This window comes from Eleginops maclovinus, chromosome 19 (genome assembly GCF_036324505.1).
Source record: "Eleginops maclovinus isolate JMC-PN-2008 ecotype Puerto Natales chromosome 19, JC_Emac_rtc_rv5, whole genome shotgun sequence".
In the NCBI taxonomy this organism is placed as follows: Eukaryota; Metazoa; Chordata; class Actinopteri; order Perciformes; family Eleginopidae; genus Eleginops; species Eleginops maclovinus.
Genome location: NC_086367.1, coordinates 18,814,897 through 18,834,208, shown reverse-complemented (window position 1 = coordinate 18,834,208; position 19,312 = coordinate 18,814,897). Strand labels below are relative to the sequence as shown.

Here is a 19,312-nt window from a genome sequence, read left to right as displayed (position 1 = left end):
TGGGGAATCAGATGTCAGAATAAGATACAACCAAAACAGCATAAAAATCTAGAATATGGTGAAGATTTTAAACTGTTTGATTCAAGTATATTTATTTAAGAAAAGTCTATATTAGCCACAAGGGCCTTTACAATATGTACAGCAATAGACCCTTTACATTAGGAAAACATCTTAAGAATACAAGAAACTTCCACCAACGAGGGGCAGACAGGCAATAGATGTATGCACACCTTAATGAATAAATTACACATAGAATATAAACATTTATGACGAAAATTAATCAAGATGTCAAGCAGCTTCAAGAAAGATTCTACTCATTCTGACACAGATGTTGTTTACTCTACAAGGGTGCAAACAACTCACATTTTGGCAATTGTTGCTTTTTTCACTTCCATTGGGTGACTTATGTAAATTTTCCAGGTTCAAAGACTTGGTTTTTTACAGTGTACTTCTGAGTGAACTGAATTAAGCAAAAACATTTACTGTCAGGACCGCAAGGACCTTATATTTCATCACTGATTATAGTTGTTTACTCTTGTTTTGGGGAACTGTAGCTGACACAGCAGCAAACACTAGGAAGTTTGTCACAACACTCTCTTACTGCACTTTACCAGTGTAGTCCGACTATTTCTTCAAAATCACCACTTTTGATCACTTCTATTTTTCAAATTTCTCGATTTTTTCTATTGTCGACTAAATGTCCCACTATTTTCTCATTATTCTAACTCCTTCTTCATGCTGCCCTAATCATCTTAATGATTTTAAAAATTCACACTTCTTGTCTCATTATTTTTCCTTTTGATTTTCTTTCCCAAACTTCAGATTTTTGGAAACGATCAGCTTCTGTCAGCTGAAACACTTGTATCACTACGTCATAAGCATTACGCGCCTGCGCAGACGCTGGCTCCGCCCCTTTCCCCTCAGTCCTTCAGCCGCGCAGCTCCGCACCAGAATGGCGGCTCTTTTGGAATCTCTTCTGTTGAAGAAAGCGGACGTTAAAACCGTCTTGGACTGGCTAAAGAATGATAAGGTAAGTCCAAAACGATTACGACACACATTTGTGAGACATCTTATTTGCTAGTGCCCTTGTATATTGTGTTTTATGAGATGACATAGCACACAACTGATTGTAAACAAAACTTTTAGCTGCAGGGCTAACGGGCTAAGCTAGCTGTATCCTGCATGGACTGCAGACCAGATGCTACGATGTCAACTTTACTTACAGAAAATGTATCTTTAAAGCATTGTTTACCATAGCTTTTTGACATGGTATTGTTATAATTACTTTCCGAAGAAGGCTGTGTACACTTGGCGGATGTGTGTGTGCTTTGTTAGCTAGGTAAACAGGCTATTTCCTTCGACATGATACTGTTATTTGAGAGAAAGGACTATGCAAATTATACTTAATAAACATTGTAAAATAAATCCAGACTAGGCTAAAAGACTGGTCAAGGTGGGACAATATGCTCTCTGAAAAACATGTAGCTTTATCATTGGAAAAGTAGTAACAGCAGTATTAATGTATACACACAAAGAACAACATTTCAATCATTCAGTTAGTATTGCTTCATTTGATGTTTGCTTCATGTGGCGGTGAAGCTATTCACTGCTACTTAAAACATTGCCCAACAGAATGTGCCCAATATGCCTTTACAGTAACAGCAGTAACATTGATCTGTCCCTGTTGTAAGTAAATAAACAAGGGCTGCAACTAGAAAACAGTTGTTGTTGTTGATTCTTCTGACGATTCTTTTTCTAGACAAATCAATCAATCAGTTAGTTCATAAACTGTCCCTCCCAGTTTCTCAAAGTTCAAAATGATGTAATTTAATGTTTTGTTTTGTCCAAACCCTAATGATATGTTATAAAACAGTGAATTGAATAAGGATGAAATATCGCAATCCAATATGTTTTATTGTTTATCAAAACAATGGTGATTATTATTGTCAATTGCCTTATCAATTAGTTTGACTTATCGTTGCAGCTCTAAATTAAACCAACACATTAATATGAGTAACTTCAGCTTTAAATATTATTTTAATTGTTTCTCTTTTTTTCAACAGGAGGATGACAGGCTGGCATTTAGAGAACCAGGTGTGACGGTTCTCAAACAAGAATTTGTCCCATTTCTTTTAAACTTCCTGAGAGAGCAGAGCAGTCAGGCCCTCACCCATGGCCCTGCCACGCCAGCCAAGACCCCCAGCCAACCAAAATCTGCTGCACAGACGCAAAGCTTCAGTGACAAGAGAGGTAGCAGGTCTGCTGGTGGTGGAGCTGGCTCGCGGAGTACCAGCCGTGTCCAGCTGTTTTCTCCTGCCCCTTCCGTTTCACCTGGCACAGAGTGGGATGCTTCTGGTCAGTCAGGGTCCTTCAACAGCCCCCCTTTTAATCCAGGATGGAGCCCCGCCAACAGGCCTCCAGGCTCTGACCGTCGGAGTAGCCAGAGGATCAGTTTGGGAGACTACATGGTTTCTCCTCCTGACGTCCAGAACAGCCCCAGCTTCCAGTCTCAGAAATCCCGCAAGAGAAGTGGAGGCAGCGTGGCAGTGGGTGGACAGGGGAAACATGGAGGATGGCGTGGAGGACATCAAAGTGATGAGAGGAGGTCAGGAAGAGGAGGAGGAGGAGGGAACAGTAGGATACATGAACAGGTTTCACCTCCACCTGTGGGGCAACTCAACTTCAACAACTTGGAAGACTTCCCTCCTGTTGGGTCAGCAACCATTTCACCTGCGTGAGTCCAAACATCTCTCAGTTTAAGAAATCAACCCCTCCTCCATCACCTCTCCACCTATTGTTGGTATTTTAGATTTGTCTAACAGTTTCTATTATCCTTCAGGGCGTCTAAACCATCGAGAAGAATCAACCCAACCCCAGTCAGTGCAGAGCGACCACAGTCCAAACCAAAGACCTGCTTCACCTCCACCCCGTTCAGTGAGTCTTCAGGCCCCTCATTGGCTGTAGAGGCGCTAGAGGGGCCAGTGACAGTGGGGAGTCCTCTGAGTCTGCAGGAGGAGAGGGAGCTTCTCAAGAGGGAAAAGTAAGTGAACATACAGAACGATTCTACTTATTCTGACACAGATGTTGTTTACTCTACAGGGGTGCAAACAACTCACATTTAGGCAGTTTTTTCACTTCTATTGGTTAATCTTCCAGGTTCAAAGACTTTGTTTTTTCCAGTGTACTTCTGAGTAAAGTGCATTAAGCAAAAACATTTACAGTCACGACCTGTTGCAAGGACCTTATATGTCATCACTGATTATGTAGTTGTTAACTCTTGCTTTGGGGAACTGTAGCTGACTGCAGCAAACGCTAGGAGGTTTGTCACAACCCTCTCCCAGTAGCAAGATAAAGTAAAACTTCTTTAAAAATATATTTTAAATATGTCATGAGTCTGGAATCTCATATGGCTACGCAAAGGTATGAATGAAGGGACAAAGAGTAAAGTGTGTCAGTGTTTAATTTAGTAACCAGGGCAGGTCAGATCTCACCTAGGCAGCCTGAGGGTGTCTTTAAGGAGAGGACATTGTTAGACATTTAGGACATTATTGAACTGCATGAAGTCAACTGTTACCCAAAACTACGGTTAATATGTTTGCCTATATCTACCTGGATCTGAGTAACTTAAATATAATTTCATATTAGGGTACAGACCTTTGTCTTCATAGGGTTATATGATATTATGCTTTGGCTCTCTTTTGTAGCTCTCTCGTTTTCCCTATACATGTTTTTGTACACTTCTGTGACCAGTGCTAAATGCCTTGGTGGGTTTGCAGCCTAACATCATGTCTTTATAACAGTTGCGTAATGCCTTGAAGAGTTTCATATGGATTTAAAAAAAGGTAAACTACACTTTGTAATCAGTATTGTATACATTCATTATGATACTGATTCAAGGTTTCAAGGTTTCAAGGCTTTATTTGTCATATGCACAGCAGATACAGCGTATATGTTGGCAATGAAAATCTTATGTCGCGTGCTCCTCCAACAACTCAACATACATGGTGCAAATAACATAAATAAAATAGTGCAAAAAGAGAGAAGAATATGTTGTTCCTTTACCAATGTCTACATGCGTCCCAATATATCATTTCTTTATTTTCTTATCTTTTATTAATAGTAACCTCTGCTGTGATCTTCTCTCTGCAGCTTCACTTGCTCTTTACCTCAGTGTTTCTCTGCTGTTTCATAATCAGAAATGTCTTGTTTTTAGGACAAAGCGAGCTCAGCAGGTCGGCTCTCCTCTGCCGTCCTCTCTGGACCCTTGCACCCCCACCAAGTCAGGGCTTAGGATGGGATCTAAAGTTACACCAGATCTGCAGACACCCTGTCCCGAACCTTTCAAAGTCACCTTCTCTCTGGAACTGGATCTCCTGGCTGAGCTGTACTGTACCTGCATCTCTGGTAAGTGGCCACAGGGTGGTGCTAGTGTGCTACCTGAAGCAACTGTGGTGGGAAAGAACATTAAATGTATTTTTTTTAATGTATCAATTCTTATGATAAGTTCATGATTAGGAAATCAGACTTTAATATACCAAAATAATACTACTGGAGTTCAAATTCTTTAGGTTTGTTTGTGTCATCATGTCTTACAGAAAACCTTGTGCCAAACATTTTCCTGGAGCTTTTCTTTGTGGTGCAGTTGCTAACGTCTCGGTCGCCTCACAGTCATGATGAGGAGGAACAGGGCAGTTTGTGTGCCGTTAATAAAGGTATGTAACTCTTTTATATGTCACTTTATTCCTATTCCAAATATTATGATTTTTAACCTTCCGTTGGAATTTAAATTGTTAAGAGTCAAAATTGTTTTTCTCATTTTCAGAAGTTCTGGAGAGAAGTTACCTGAGACAAGTTCACAACTGTGTGTATTTCGCCGTGAAGGTTCTGGAGAATCAGTTTCAGTGAGTTCTTTGTATTTCTCATTCACAGTTTCCTGCAATCTTCTCCCTTTTTCTCCAAAAGGAATATATCAGTTCACAGCGCCCTGATATTTAATGTTGCTCCTCCAGTCTTTCTGAATTGATTGTAGTTGTGTTTTCTTGGCAGGTTGGTTTCTCAGTTGGATAAGTGCACTAAGCGTCTGCTGGCAGAGAACGAAAGAGTGGCGTCCTTCTCTCCGGATCTCAGAGACCTCCTGACTCAGACCCAGGAGGGGAGCACAGCCAAGGTGAAACACTATAAATGCCTTTTTGTTACTGAATATACTGAAATATTGGGTGATTAATACATAATTCTCTTATTTACAAGAGCACTCGATTTAAATGATTAATTTATTATTGTTATTTAGTTTTATAGCTTATTTTCTTTCAATTTAAAAGTCATTTTTAATGCAAAATATTTCAGTTTCAGCATCTAAAATGTCGAGTTTACTTTCTTTCCTTAAGTAAATATTACATAACAAGTTGATGCTTTGTAGACAAAATGAGTGATCAATCAATTGAGAAAAAAATTGGGAGACTAATCGATATCGAATCCATCTGTCCCAGCTCTCTCCATCAGTTTCCACTTTCATCCACTCGGTCCCATTCCAGCCGGCTACTGACAACCGCTCCAACTTTGGTAGTGACAAAGCCTTCCACATCTTCAAAAAACAGAGGTAAATCAGAATGAGGATGTTAAGCAGAGCGGTCAAAACCTCTATATTTAAAGAACTCGATTACAAGCAGGCTCCTTCTTTTTTCAGAGATATTTTTTACGAGGTGTTACGAGAATGGGAGGACTATCACAAAGAGCCAGGGTGGAACTTTGATGCTGCTCTCGGAAGCAGGATAAGGCATGTCTATATATCTTTTACAATTGTTTTGTTTATGAATCGGGTGTAAAATGCTTTCCTATCTAATCATCAATTTTCTTGTTCCATTCTCCTCTTCAGGGGAATGATGAGTCAACTGACCTCTGCAGGAAACCATTCCCACTTTGCTCGTCTGTTTCTGAAGCAGCTTGTTCAGGTAAACTGTGGCATTCAGATATTTTGAAATGGGGTTTTATTACGTACTTATCAGTTCATCACCTACAGTAGATAGCAGGAACAGAAGCGACAACAGAACGGTGGCATATTGAACACAGCTGTCACAATAAATCGGCCTGTGTTTCTTTTTCTTTCAGATGTGTAAAGGCCCCCATGTGAACAGCTCTTCTGGGGATACTGCCGATGCTGACCTGCTTGGCATGCTGGGAGCTGACAGCCTGGGGCGCCTGAAGCGTCTCGAGGAGCGTCTCATTCAACCTCAAGGAGTTGCCGGCCCCTGCCCTCCTCCATCCTTCCCTGATCACCAGGAGTTCTTCAGGGATTTCCTGCAGGCCGCTAGCTGGTAAGCAAACACCAACAAATACAACATTTTATATAAAATAAAATAAAAACTGTCATGTAAGAGTAAACAGACCTACACAATTCATCATCATCATTTATTTATGGAAGGGGAGCTTTTTGATTTATGACAAGCTTGCTTTGGATTCTTTGAGTTCTACTAAACAGGATGTTCACACAAGAAATGTTTGTCCTATCTTCGAGGCAATCCAAAATAATATTTCTTCTACAAATGTTTAACCTGAAGTAATTCCAGTCAGTTTATCTGTGATTCTAAGTCTTTAACAATATTTTGAGTCCTTTTAATAACAGCATTATTATTGTTCAAATGTTTGATTTGAGATGCCCTTGCTTTTCTGTGATCCAACCAATCTTACATCCTGTGTCCCAGCTGCCAGCTGAACCAGCACCTGCAGGACAGTCTGTGTCAGCAGCTCCTCCAGCTGGACGAGGTGTCCATCCTCAGCCCTGCTTCCATCGGGGAGGCGGAGGAGGAGGGGGACGGGGACCTGGAGCAGCAGGTACATACAGTCAGAGGCAGACACAAAGGATGTTAGTGAAATGTTGGTGTCACCACTTTTATCTTGAAGTGCTCTGTCAGTTTGGATCAAGCTTAGGCAAAATATGTCAGGATGTTTCCTTCAGTAAAATTGCAACCATCCACAATTTACAAAAGTCCTATCTGACTGACATGCTTCTGATTGTTATGTAAACCATTTTCTCTCTGTTCTATCTGCCTCATCAGGATGAGAAGCAGCGTTTCACCTCAGTGCTGCTCCTCGCTCGTCTTCTGGCAAAGTTTCTGGGATTCATTTCCTTTCTGCCTTATCAAACATCTGAGAGACCCTCCAGGGAGATACAGGAGGCTGCTATAGCCCTGCGCAGCAAGGTGAGGGGGATAAAAAGAAGGTTTATGAAAAACCCTTGTGAGTTGTGTTTAGTCAGGACCAGCAGTTTTTCAAATAGGTAAACAAATGCACGTCTGCTTCAACGCATTCACATTTTAAACAATGATATGTTGGTCCCCCAGAGTGTTGCAGTGCTGGATGTGTGTGCGGTGCTGAGTAACAGTATGAAGAGGAGGCGCACCATCCTGACCGTGCCCTGGCTGGTGGAGTTCCTCTCCATGCTCGACTTCATCGGCCCTCGGCTGCTCTGCTACAGAACGGCTTTGGGAAAGCTGCTTCTCCTGTACAGGTCTGTGTCCATCACTGCAGGTTTATAGTCTTTACATTATAGTTTTTTTTAAGAAAACAAAGTCAGTAATCAGCAGGTCAGACAAAATTAACCAAGAAAATAACAAATATGTGTCTCAAGAGCTCTCTAAAGGAACTTTTCATCAGGTTAAATCTTATTTTTGTGCACTTGTAGGAAAATGCTTCTTGGCCGATGTGGAGAAATGTGTTACCTGAACAAACTCCTAATGGTGTCAGTGTTGGGATGGCTGTTCCAGGTGAGACCCTACCGGTCTTTTGTTTACAGATAGTAGTAAAAACTGCGTAGCTCATGTTTTGTGTTTACCTTGTGTAGATCCCAGTGATTCCTGAGGACATTTTCTTCACCAATGAGTTCACTGAGGTGGCGAAGCTGGAAGACGGCATCACGAGTGCTACAGGGCTAGTAAGGGAATTATTTTTGTATAAAAATCTGTTTGTCTGATGTCCAAATTAAATGCTGTTTTTTATCTGACTGATTTTTTTGTTTTGTTTTTGTAGGACTGCATCCCGCTGGTGGATCAGCAGCTTCTCTATACATGCTGTCCCTTTCTGGGTAAGTAGAACATGATGAGACATATTGTATGTCCCTTCAGAGGTTAAGGGTCTGTTTTCCTTTTTCTAAGAGAGCTAAAAGGCTGTTAATAGTTGATTTCACATTTGGTTTTTACATTGCATCTTCACTGCAAATGGACCACAAATTACTCATGCGCTTGTTGTTTTTCTGCAGGTGAGTTCCGTAAGCTATTGGCTGCCTTTGTGTCTGGAAGCGCAGCCAGGAGTGGAGGAATTATCCGCAAGATCACTCCCACTTCTGCCGATCCTAAGGACATGCCGACTGCCAACAGGTCGCAGCAGAAACTGCAGGTGAGTCAACAAAGAGACAGTGAAGTGAAAGGACACCATTGTCTGTGTTTGAGTATTTGAATCATCCTTCAAATGTGACAGGTGGACCTCGAGCAAGCCTTCTTTCACAACCAGCCTCCATCGCTGCGTCGCACCGTGGAGTTTGTAGCCGAGAGAGTTGGATCCAACGCCGTCAAACACATGAAGTAAGTCCCATTTTCCAACCCATACACTTTCTAATGTGTTGTAGTTCTCTATTTTCACCTAAAACAACATTAAATCAGGCGGCAACTTTGGTTGGTTGCCTTCCTAAGAAGCTGTGACTGTTCAACAATCCACATTTATCAGCACTTAGACGGTGGCTGCTGTGAATTCACCCCTTTGTATAGAGCTATGTGTATTAAAGCACTATTTTTAACATATTCCAAACTGACCTGTACATTATGTAGATGATTTTGGTCTTTGTATGTGACTGTTTATGTGTCTATTCGGGGATCATCAACAGGGCGACATTAGTGAGTGAGTTGGTGGAGCGTGGGGACAAGATGCTGAGAGATGGTCTGAAGTCGCCAAACTCTAATCCTTCGAAACTGAACGACTCCATCTGTGCTCAGCTGTGTGTCGCAGGATTGGAGGCCCGGGCAAAAGCAACTAGGTACGACGGATTCTTTCACAAACGCGCAACATAACTCTCCTTCTCTGGTTCCATAGAGTTGATGGGATTTGATTAGTAACAGGTTTCTTTTTGAGACTCATCATACATGTATTAGTGAAAAAACATTTGATTGTTTTGAGGTAAAATAAACAGTTGCTCTTCTAGCCTCTTCATCACCCGTTATTAGAATTGCTGTGTGGTAATCTCATTGTGGTTTTGCAGATATTGCTGTGAGAAGAGTCCTGAGGCCATACGCACTCTGCTCCCCAACGAGACCTCCCCTGCTGTAAGTCCTCTTTTATTTTTTATTCAGCAAAAAACACATTATAAACTTGTTTCTGATTCATTCCTTTTTACTCACTTCTCTGCAGGTCCTGACCACATCTGAAAACATCACCAAACGTCTTGCAACAGAGAAAGCCAGCAGCTGGCTCTCTGCCAACATCGCAGGTAACTACTTGGTGCACCACCTTGTGTCTTTTCAAGATCTTACTGTTTAATAGAAATCATGGACACTTTAAATAGATTTTCTCCATTTCTCAAAACTAATGAGACTCTATCCTTGTTGCTTGTTTGTATGCCAAATTCTTCCACAAAAATGAAGTTCATAACTTGAAACCACACACACTGTTATGATATGTATATTATGTATGTCAACTTTATGTAACAAGCAGTTCTCAACGGCACTGCTGGGACTGAGTAATATTAACTGAATATTATGACAACATTGACAAAACTGTGACACTGTAATGTCATGTGATAATTTATCTAATAGAAATGTAGCAGTGGGGCAAACACCTAGAGTATTAGATCAGTGGATCCCTATTTTGATATTGCTGCAAGTTAATTTTCATGCCATAATGTATGGTGTATATATACTGACCTCTATGAAGGATTCAGCTGCCAATAGTGAACATTATTTCCTTCCTCGGTTCCAGTTTATATTTTTGGAGCCTATATTTGCACTATACTGATTTGACAAGGATTTTCCTGATCAAAACTGCATGTTTACATGTTGTATGTAGTGAACATGTTCAAACATGCAGAAACACATCTATGATGCATTAAAGGAACCATGAAGCTCTCAGTGCTGCCGGGTCCTCTTACAGAACGTCTCTGCCATTGAAGATGAAAGGAAAATAGACACCATTTCTGCGATTTAAAGTTTCCTAAGGACATACATGAAAGACTTTCTGTCCCCCCCCCAATCAGCTCTGATAAGACGCGAGTGGAAGAGCCGGTATGATCGTGTGATGAAGGCGGTGGGAAGCCCGGTGGCTCCAGGATGCAGGGAGGCGTCCGGGCTCGAGCCGGTCACACAGGAGCAGCCCACTACTCCCAAGAGGAAACAGGGAAGTGAGAAAGTGACATCCTGCCCTCCACACTGCAGCCACAGCGCCTCACTGCCCTCTGACATCCTCATTGAGATAAAGGTACGCCTGCATGAGAGGACATACACATGGTTCACCTTTTTCATTTTCTAAACATTATCGAAATTCAATTTAAAAATAACGTCTTTGAAGGAATCAATGTACAAGTGAATGAAATGTACTTTTATTAAAGGAGTGGCTGAGCGTTGCTGTTGGCCCCAGGACCGATGAGGAGCTGCCGACTGGCCCCCAGCTCCAAACGCTGCTCCAGAGAGTGGGAGACACACTGGCCTGCAGAAAGGTACATGGGACACACAAGTGCAACAAAACAAAGACACAGTTTGTGGTGGTTGTTCCTTCTAGTGTCACACACTGAAGCTTCATTCATAACAATGCAATTCAAACTTCTAAATCTACTAGTCTTCTGGTTTGGTCCTTGACAGAAGCTACAAATATATACAGTGGGGCAAAAAAGTATTTAGTCAGCCACCAATTGTGCAAGTTCTCCCATTTAAAAAGATGAGAGAGGCCTGTAATTTTCATCATAGGTATACCTCAACTATGAGAGACAGAATGAGAAAAGAAATCCAGGAAATCACATTGTAGGATTTTTAATGAATTTATTTTCAAATGATTGTGGAAAATAAGTATTTGGTCAATAACAAAAGTTAATCTCAATACTTTGTTATATACCCTTTGTTGGCAATGACAGAGGTCAAAGGTTTTCTGTAAGTCTTCACAAGGTTTCCACACACTGTTGCTGGTATTTTGGCCCATTCCTCCATGCAGATCTCCTCTAAAGCAGTGATGTTTTGGGGCTGTCGCTGGGCAACACGGACTTTTAACTCCCTCCAAAGATTTTCTATGGGGTTGAGATCTGGAGACTGGCTAGGCCACTCCAGGACCTTGAAATGCTTCTTACGAAGCCACTCCTTCATTGCCCTGGCGGTGTGTTTGGGATCATTGTCATGCTGAAAGACCCAGCCACGCTTCATCTTCAGTGCCCTTGCTGATGGAAGGAGGTTTTCACTCAAAATCTCACGATACATGGCCCCATTCATTCTTTCCTTTACACGGATCAGTCGTCCTGGTCCCTTTGCAGAAAAACAGCCCCAAAGCATGATGTTTCCACCCCCATGCTTCACAGTAGGTATGGTGTTCTTTGGATGCAACTCTGCATTCTTTCTCCTCCAAACACCACGAGTTGAGTTTTTACCAAAAAGTTCTATTTTGGTTTCATCTGACCATATGACATTCTCCCAATCCTCTTCTGGATCATCCAAATGCCCTCTAGCAAACTTCAGACGGGCCTGGACATGTACTGGCTCAAGCAGGGGGACACGTCTGGAACTGCAGGATTTAAGTCCCTGGCGGCGTAGTGTGTTACTGATGGTAGCCTCTGTTACTTCGGTCCCAGCTCTCTGCAGGTCATTCACTAGGTCCCCCCGTGTGGTTCTGGGATTTCTGCTCACCGTTCTTGTGATCATTTTGACCCCACGGGGTGAGATCTTGCGTGGAGCCCCAGATCGAGGGAGATTAGCAGTGGTCTTGTATATCTTCCATTTTCTAATAATTGCTCCCACAGTTGATTTCTTCACACCAAGCTGCTTACCTATTGCAGATTCAGTTTTCCCAGCCTGGTGCAGGTCTACAATTTTGTCTCTGGTCTCCTTTGACAGCTCTTTGGTCTTGGCCATAGTGGAGTTTGGAGTATGACTGTTTGAGGTTGTGGACAGGTGTCTTTTATACTGATAACGAGTTCAAAAAGGTGCCATTAATACAGGTAACGAGTGGAGGACAGAGGAGCCTCTTAAAGAAGAAGTTACAGGTCTGTGAGAGCCAGAAATCTTGCTTGTTTGTAGGTGACCAAATACTTATTTTACCGAGGAATTTACCAATTAATTCATTAAAAATCCTACAATGTGATTTCCTGGATTTTTTTTTTCTCATTTTGTCTCTCATAGTTGAGGTGTACCTATGATGAAAATTACAGGCCTCTCTCATCTTTTTAAATGGGAGAACTTGCACAATTGGTGGCTGACTAAATACTTTTTTGCCCCACTGTATATACATATAAAAAATGTTTAAGATACAACCATGACACTTGTCTCTTCACTCAGTTCTCAACGGTGGTGTCGGAGCAGATGCTTCTGAACGGCACTGTCCTCCTGGCCTGCAAACTGGGTAAGAAGTCTGTATATTGAAATAATGTTGTTGTGACCTGCATTGTGTTTACCTGTGAACTGATTTATAGCAACATACAGTCTAGTTGCTCTACTGTGTAACACACCTGAGTTCCTGCTGTGTCTCTCAGTGTCTGCAGAGCTTCCTGTAGTCTCTCCACCAGATTGCTGTGGAGGTGATGGGGTTGTTGTGGGTGTTGGTTCAGGGTCAGAGCCTTCTGTCGGAGGGCTGCTGGAGCAGCTTGCTGAGCTGTGGGAAAGAGACTGCTGTTCCTCCGCCCCGCTGCACCTGCTCTTCACCCCGCTCACTGTCACTACTGTGCTAAAGGCCAGCGACACCGAGGTACATCTACGACTGCAGTTACTAAAATATTAATGAGGGTGCTACAAGTCCGTCTTGCCTTCATATGCACAACATATTCCCCTCAAATACCTTGCTCTGTCCTGTATGTGCATGGCCATCTATAGGCTGTGTAACAAACACAAATCAAGGATTCTTTTTTAGGGAACAGTTGTGCAAATCTTCTTCGTACCAAGCCAAATGTTTTAAACTTTGATTCTTAAAAAGGTTATTGAGAGTCTTTAAAAGGTAATCCGTCTGGGTTATAACAAATTATGACGTTGACGACAATGGTCATGTTTCTTTTTAATTTTGTACCGCAGAAATTATACATTCTTGAAGAAAAGTTTCTTTGAAGCTTTTTTGTGTCAGTTCAACGGCTGATATTATAGATACAGACAGGAAAGGAACAATTCAGCCTCCAAAACGGATGTCTGATGACCCTTTTTGTGAAATGTAACCCCCTTTGTCTTTTCAGCGGAACAACTACCTGTTCCTGGTTAGAAAGCTGGTGGACAGAGGAGTCTTGAGCGAGGAAGAGGTCATATCTCATTGGAAGAAGTTAACAAACTTGGCCTTGCCAGCGGTGAGGGTTCACTGGATTTCTTTCATATTGTATTCCTGGAAATTATTTTCTTTTTACCAGCGATTTGACCTCAATTTGACTCTTTCCTCTCGCTCAATTTTTTCTCTCATTTCAGGAGCTGATAGAGAATTTTCAGCTGCAGTCACAGAGAATTAAACCCTCCTTGCCTCTGGCTCAGCTGCAGAGCCGCATGGAGATGCTGCAGGTCTCACAACAGACAGTAGAGGGAGCTACATGACAACAGTCATACAACTCAACATCTTTTCTGTAACCACAGTGCTCTCTGTCCCATCTGTCAGAGTGTTTTTCAAGACAGAGACAGATCTGGGTGACTCTTTGTTGTTGACCATTTTTCGATTTTGCTACTGCTGTGCATCAAAGCTGTTCCACAGTCAGCCTCTGTACAGGCTTTGCAAGCCCCAGACTTTTGTTCTTCACGTGTGAAGTGACAGCAGCCTTTCATGAATTCCTGTGCTCTTTTCCTAAAATGCCTGTGAGAACCAGAAAGCCCTATCAGTCAGAAGTAGCCAGGGGCCCACACCATCTCACACCTTTCAGATCTATTGAACTTTCCTGCAAGCAAACATGGTAGATGATTGTGTCCGAAGGGAAATGCTAGTACATTTCAAAAAGCCAATAACATTGCACAAAATTGGCAAAAACAGAACAAGGGTCATCCTCGAACTGCTGAGGACTCAAACTAAGAAACTCTGTCACCTTAAAGACTAAAACTCATTTAAACATTTTCGGCCAATCGTCCATGTTAGAACTCAAGCAGACAAGCCATAGTTTGTAAAGACACATTTGTTACTACAATGGACTTTAAAAATGTAACTCACCTGAGAAAATAAAATGTCTTAATCATTTTAGAATAGCACTTTCACACACTGCCTTTGACCGCCACTACTAGTGACTGCATGTTTATTTCATGAATGCGAGAGATTGCGTTTGTGATTGTTTTTAGTTCATGTTGAACCAGCGTTGTATGCATTCTCTGCTGAGTTTTAAATTGAAATGTTTTTTAAGTTGCTTCAAAAATAATAATAAAGATGTATTCTGTGTTAAATGTTTATTCTGTGCTGATGTTAATATTAGTTTCATGACGACTGTCAAAACGACATGACATCCAGGTAAACCTGTAAGGGATGGAAGTGATCCAAATATTTGTAAATAGAAAAATTGAATGGCAAAATTGTATGAGTTTGATTTACTTTTTGGTTGAACAAACTAAAATTTCTTCATGTTAGCGCTAAATGTCAGTTGAATCTTGTAAATGGTATTTTGACAGAAATAGTTGTATCCATTGACCATAACTATATTATTCAATTTGCTCACACATATATTTATATATACATATCATCGCTTCCATTAGTAATTACTTAACATGTTCATACCTTACACTTTTTACTAAATCATTAGAAGTTGCTCCCCTCTTTTAAATAAAGAATGGAGGAAAAATCAAGAAACATGGCCCTGTTTTTTAACGTAAGCCTTTATGAAACGCATCTTTCATTACTTCTTCCCTATTTTCATTTTACAAAATGGTTTTCCAAGTTAGTCCTTTATTTTTCTCTTCTCATCCATTTCCATCACTTCGTTTTTTGTCAATTGTTCATCAGTATAGCCTATACTTCCACACCTTACAAATGAAAAATGACACAGCAAAAAAAAATCATTCAAATAATCCACTAAATAATGTATTATCAGAAAACACGACAGAGTGCTCTCCCTTACATTTAAAATAGTAGATTTAAATAATAACAGACATGCAAAATAAAATTTGAATATGTCGTAGTGAGGGGAGTATCCAGCAGCCTCCCCTCCCCTCCCGCTGTTACTGTCCGGCAGGAAGTTTCTTCAGTCGGGACTTGAGTCAGTTGAACCCGCGACCAGCCACCGGTGGAAATGACTTGAACAGCGGATAGCAGTACAGTTTCCTCCCGCTCGTTCAGCTTTTATCGGAGTATAATATGCCAGCAGACCCCAAATACTCTCATGGAAACTGTTATTTTACTCCGAGTAAGCCAACTGTTGAGCTCGTGAAGGCACCATGGCAAACGTTAAAGTTGCCATCCGCGTCCGACCTCTCAACGCAAGGTAAGATATCAGCTGTCAGGCTAATTAAGTGACTGAATGAGTTAGCGCTTTTAGAGTAAACTTTATTAGAAATGTCTGTATATCTCACTTTAAGTCAGTATTGTTGTAGCAACAGTCATGTGACTTAAGCTGCTCCTTAATGCTAGTTACAAACAAAACGTTAACGTTAAGCTTCTGCTGTTGAATTGGTTTTATTGGCACTTTTTTGCTTTAAGGAAATGACTCAAGAAATAAACGTTAAGCTAGCATGTTAGCTAGCTAAAAGCAGTGGTGTACATGGTGAATAATGACAACTGTGGCTGTCAGTAGTGACTTATGTTGTGTGTGTGTGTGTGTGTGTGTGTGTGTGTGTGTGTGTGTGTGTGTGTGTGTGTGTGTGTGTGTGTGTGTGTGTGTGTGTGTGTGTGTGTGTGTGTGTGTGTGTGTGTGTGTGTGTGTGTGTGGGTGCTGAGTTATGTACAACAAACCTAGGGCTTGTTTAGGTTTAAAGTGTCCCACTACATATTATTTCTCACCCAGCCATTTAGAATATGGGATGTTTAATTAGAAATCAATTGTAATGCTTTTGAAACACCTTGGCTTTATGTATGATTGCCCCTATGAAGAATCATCAAGCATGGCTGTACACAAATAATGGAACCCCACCATGAGCCTTGCACCTTAAAGAAAGCCTCGTATACCTCGTATTTTCCCATAACGTTGAACAAAAACATTATAAGCTGATTAATCAAAGGGTGATAAAAAGATATTTAAGTGCTTGCTGGAATCACATTAACTGGTACCTGCTGCTCAGATGTGATGGTCTGATGCTTTTTCTTCATAGATGGTATATTCTGTTTCATCTAGCTCTTCATGCAATGTTTGCACTCAGTAATTTGTTCAACCTAAGGCTCTATGTTTTACTTGGCTGCTCCTTTCCATCAAACTGATATTCTCTTGATGTCTAGAGCAGTTTTTTAGTTCATAATTCAACCTTGCATTGGTATTTCTGGGAGCTTTCGGAATCCTATTAAAATGAAATGAAAACGTCTCTATTATGCATGGCTAGAAGGTTGTATGGTTGCCTGCACAGAAGTTGGTAATGAATAGTTCACTAGTTTAACAGTGGCGTTTAAGAGATTGATTACATAATATGGAACACAATTAGGCAACAAATGTAGTTTAGTCAGATTTTTTTCTCATTTGCTCATTTACCTTAAGCTATTACCTTTGTTAGGTGAGAGGCATTTATGGAGGAAAAAAAAGCTCCCCGTTGTTTTTACAGTGCTGTGAAATCTGCTGTGCTCTGAGTAGCAGAGTAACACAGGGAGGTTGTAAAGCTACTTTGCTCCTCTGGACCTCCCTTTACATTAAGAGACAGATTACTACAACATGTCGAATATCATATACTCAGTTTCTGCAGTGTGAGGATATAGTACAAAGAGTCCTACAGTAGTGTATTGATTTCACTTCAACTCCTGCAGGATGTTTTGCTGGGGTTCTTAATCTAAATGCCACTACAGTACCGTAACAAAGCATTATCCGGGCTATGGAGGCTCCGACAATGATTCTTTCAAACAGCCTTCCTGGTATTTTGCATAACAAAAGCAATTCTTATACATAATGTTCACTGTCATGCAAATTTCTGTTTCCTTATTCCTGGTTCTGTCAGTTTCACTTACACTTCTCTATTTTTTATGTTTAGGATTCCTTACTGTATATATTAAGAAAAGGCTAGCTGCGTTCCTCATTCGGGCCGGGCACAGGAGTGTGTTGCTCATTGTTTCAGGACTCAATGCCCCCCCTGAGACGGCATGAAGCCATGTTCTTAAAACATGTGTGCCAGATTGTGAAATTTCCCATCCTGGGTTTGTTTCAACACAGTTTTTTTTTATGAGGTTTACTATTTTTCCACCACCAACCTCCTCTCCTTCATGCTACTTAGAGTCTGAGATTGAAGGTTGCTGGTTTTGGGTTGGGCCACCACTACTGGCAAAATGAGTCTCGCATGTTAAAACACAGGGGGAGCTGACGATTACAAACCCCCCCCCTGTCTACCCCCAACCCTCCACAGAGCCGCAGCGTGTGCACTACAGACAGAAATGGTCTCCTTTATCGCTCCTGGAGATCGAAATTTTCTCAGCTCCATGTTGTGATTGCCTCCATTTTTGTGTGTGTTGCATCAGATGTGCTGGGTCCAGCTGCTGAGTTGACCTTGTTTCATACACACACGCAATGACACACACACTCTCATACATTACTAGTGCTGAATCTGTGGAAACAGCCCAAGCTTCCTCATTCGAGTGGAGCGTCTGTTTTTATTTGAATCTGAATCTGGTCAGTGACGATTTCATGGATCAAACACACACACAGAGGTTCATTGTGTTAACCATGTGACGGCCTCAAGTCAAGTGGCCTAAATGTCTCTGGACACCCTCTCAATTATATCCGCATCCGCAAAAAGAGTTTTTTAAAACCTATTAATCTGTCTGCAGGGCGTTTAATCCAAAGTGAAACCTCTTTGGGGTTGCATTTGAAGAGGGAGAACGCTATGCACACAATATTCCTAGTAAGCTGTTTACCTGGTTGATGAAAACTGATATTCCATTGATATTCCTATCAACATGCACCCCCTTGAAGTAAGTGCTACAACTGCACTTTTGCCACCTTTTGAAACTACAGTCCAGAGGCAGTGTGGTGCAAACTGTGGCAACTTGCATAATCTGATAGCGCTGTTTACATCACTGAAGAATGCTCCCAAAATCTATGTAATATTGGCATATCCCTCATGTCTGAGCCTCTCAATTCTACGTTTGTAATAATAGTGGAATATTATTGAGCATGTAGATGTAGTCACTGATCACGAATGATATGCCCCTGTGTTTATGTTTTCTCTTCACTCTCACCTCTCGTAAAAAGTTGTCATACTTCATCCAAATATGGATGTTTACAAAGTTGACTGAAGCAATGCTTTCTTGTTCTCTCACAGGGAGAGCGCAGATGGAGGAAGGCTAGCGGTTCAAGTGGAGGACAAGCTTGTGAGGATCAAAAATGTAAAGGTGAGTGTTTTGCTGTGAGGATATCCAAAGTGCTTTACAGTTAGGTCCAATATTTAGTCTTTATTGGTGTATTTTTGTTGTCCTGGGTCAATCGGGTGCAGTGTGTAGAGGGTATCTTCTCACAACAACAGGATGTTTATAGCTTCGGACCAGCCTTTTCCGGCTCGATGTCACTGTTGTTTATTATAGTGATGAACTCACACACACACACAGATTGAGAGACTCCTCCTGTCAAACACATGCAGTATGACACTCTGCACACCAGTACAGAAGAAGATGTATAGATATACCATCCTGTATATATTTACAGAGTGCAAGACAGGAAAAGTATGCAACGTGGGTTTGTGTTTTTAGTTATTAGTTTAGGTTGCAAGGCCACATTTGGAAAAAATTGCATGAGAGCAACACATTCCTGTAAGCTGACACTTTCACTAAGCCTCTAACCTGCTGCGTCAGATGTCTGAGATGTCTTGTCTTTTCGGTTGAGCTGCACTGCCTGTGTTGAGATAATACAACTGTGCAAAAGCCTTGTTTATCTCACATGTGTACAAGCGATGCAAACATTCAACAAATGTTCAAATAAAGCTTACAGTTGATTTCTAATCACATGTACTGTTCATGGAGACTTTTATTGATCAATGTTTCAGCTAGAGAAGTGATTTTGCTTACATTTAGA

At 41.3% G+C, this 19,312-nt stretch overlaps 2 protein-coding genes across 3 annotated transcripts in view; both read left to right on the top strand.

Annotated features, from left to right (window-relative positions):
- Positions 1–915: 915 nt before the first annotated feature.
- On the top strand, positions 916–14,567 carry cdan1 (codanin 1). The gene is made up of 28 exons (XM_063909611.1): positions 916–1,030; positions 2,064–2,734; positions 2,840–3,040; positions 4,214–4,404; positions 4,596–4,712; positions 4,823–4,901; positions 5,047–5,167; positions 5,487–5,596; positions 5,684–5,773; positions 5,873–5,948; positions 6,106–6,311; positions 6,699–6,828; positions 7,053–7,196; positions 7,338–7,504; positions 7,679–7,760; positions 7,838–7,927; positions 8,023–8,077; positions 8,252–8,388; positions 8,470–8,573; positions 8,873–9,022; positions 9,245–9,308; positions 9,394–9,472; positions 10,235–10,455; positions 10,586–10,693; positions 12,513–12,576; positions 12,707–12,918; positions 13,394–13,501; positions 13,617–14,567. The coding sequence occupies exons 1-28, from the start codon at positions 953–955 to the stop codon at positions 13,737–13,739; spliced, it is 3,978 nt and encodes a 1,325-aa protein (XP_063765681.1). The 5' UTR covers positions 916–952; the 3' UTR covers positions 13,740–14,567.
- An 801-nt stretch (positions 14,568–15,368) lies between these two features.
- The window catches only part of stard9 (StAR-related lipid transfer (START) domain containing 9), a 31,090-nt gene continuing 27,146 nt past the window's right edge, over positions 15,369–19,312 (top strand). For both annotated transcript variants that reach the window (XM_063909036.1, XM_063909035.1), the window contains exons 1-2: positions 15,369–15,598; positions 18,567–18,636. In XM_063909036.1, the coding sequence (XP_063765106.1) occupies positions 15,552–15,598; positions 18,567–18,636 (117 nt within the window). In that variant the 5' untranslated portion in view covers positions 15,369–15,551. The remainder of the gene's footprint in view (positions 15,599–18,566; positions 18,637–19,312) is intronic.

What these genes read in the sequence shown, in the direction of transcription:
- cdan1 (XM_063909611.1), top strand. Translation starts at nt 953, where the DNA reads ATGGCGGCTCTTTTGGAATCTCTTCTGTTGAAGAAAGCGGACGTTAAA. An exon ending in CACATCTTCAAAAAACAGAG is followed by an intron (nt 5,597 to 5,683) that starts GTAAATCAGAAT and finishes TTCTTTTTTCAG; the next exon opens with AGATATTTTTTACGAGGTGT. An exon ending in GCCCGGGCAAAAGCAACTAG is followed by an intron (nt 9,023 to 9,244) that starts GTACGACGGATT and finishes GTGGTTTTGCAG; the next exon opens with ATATTGCTGTGAGAAGAGTC.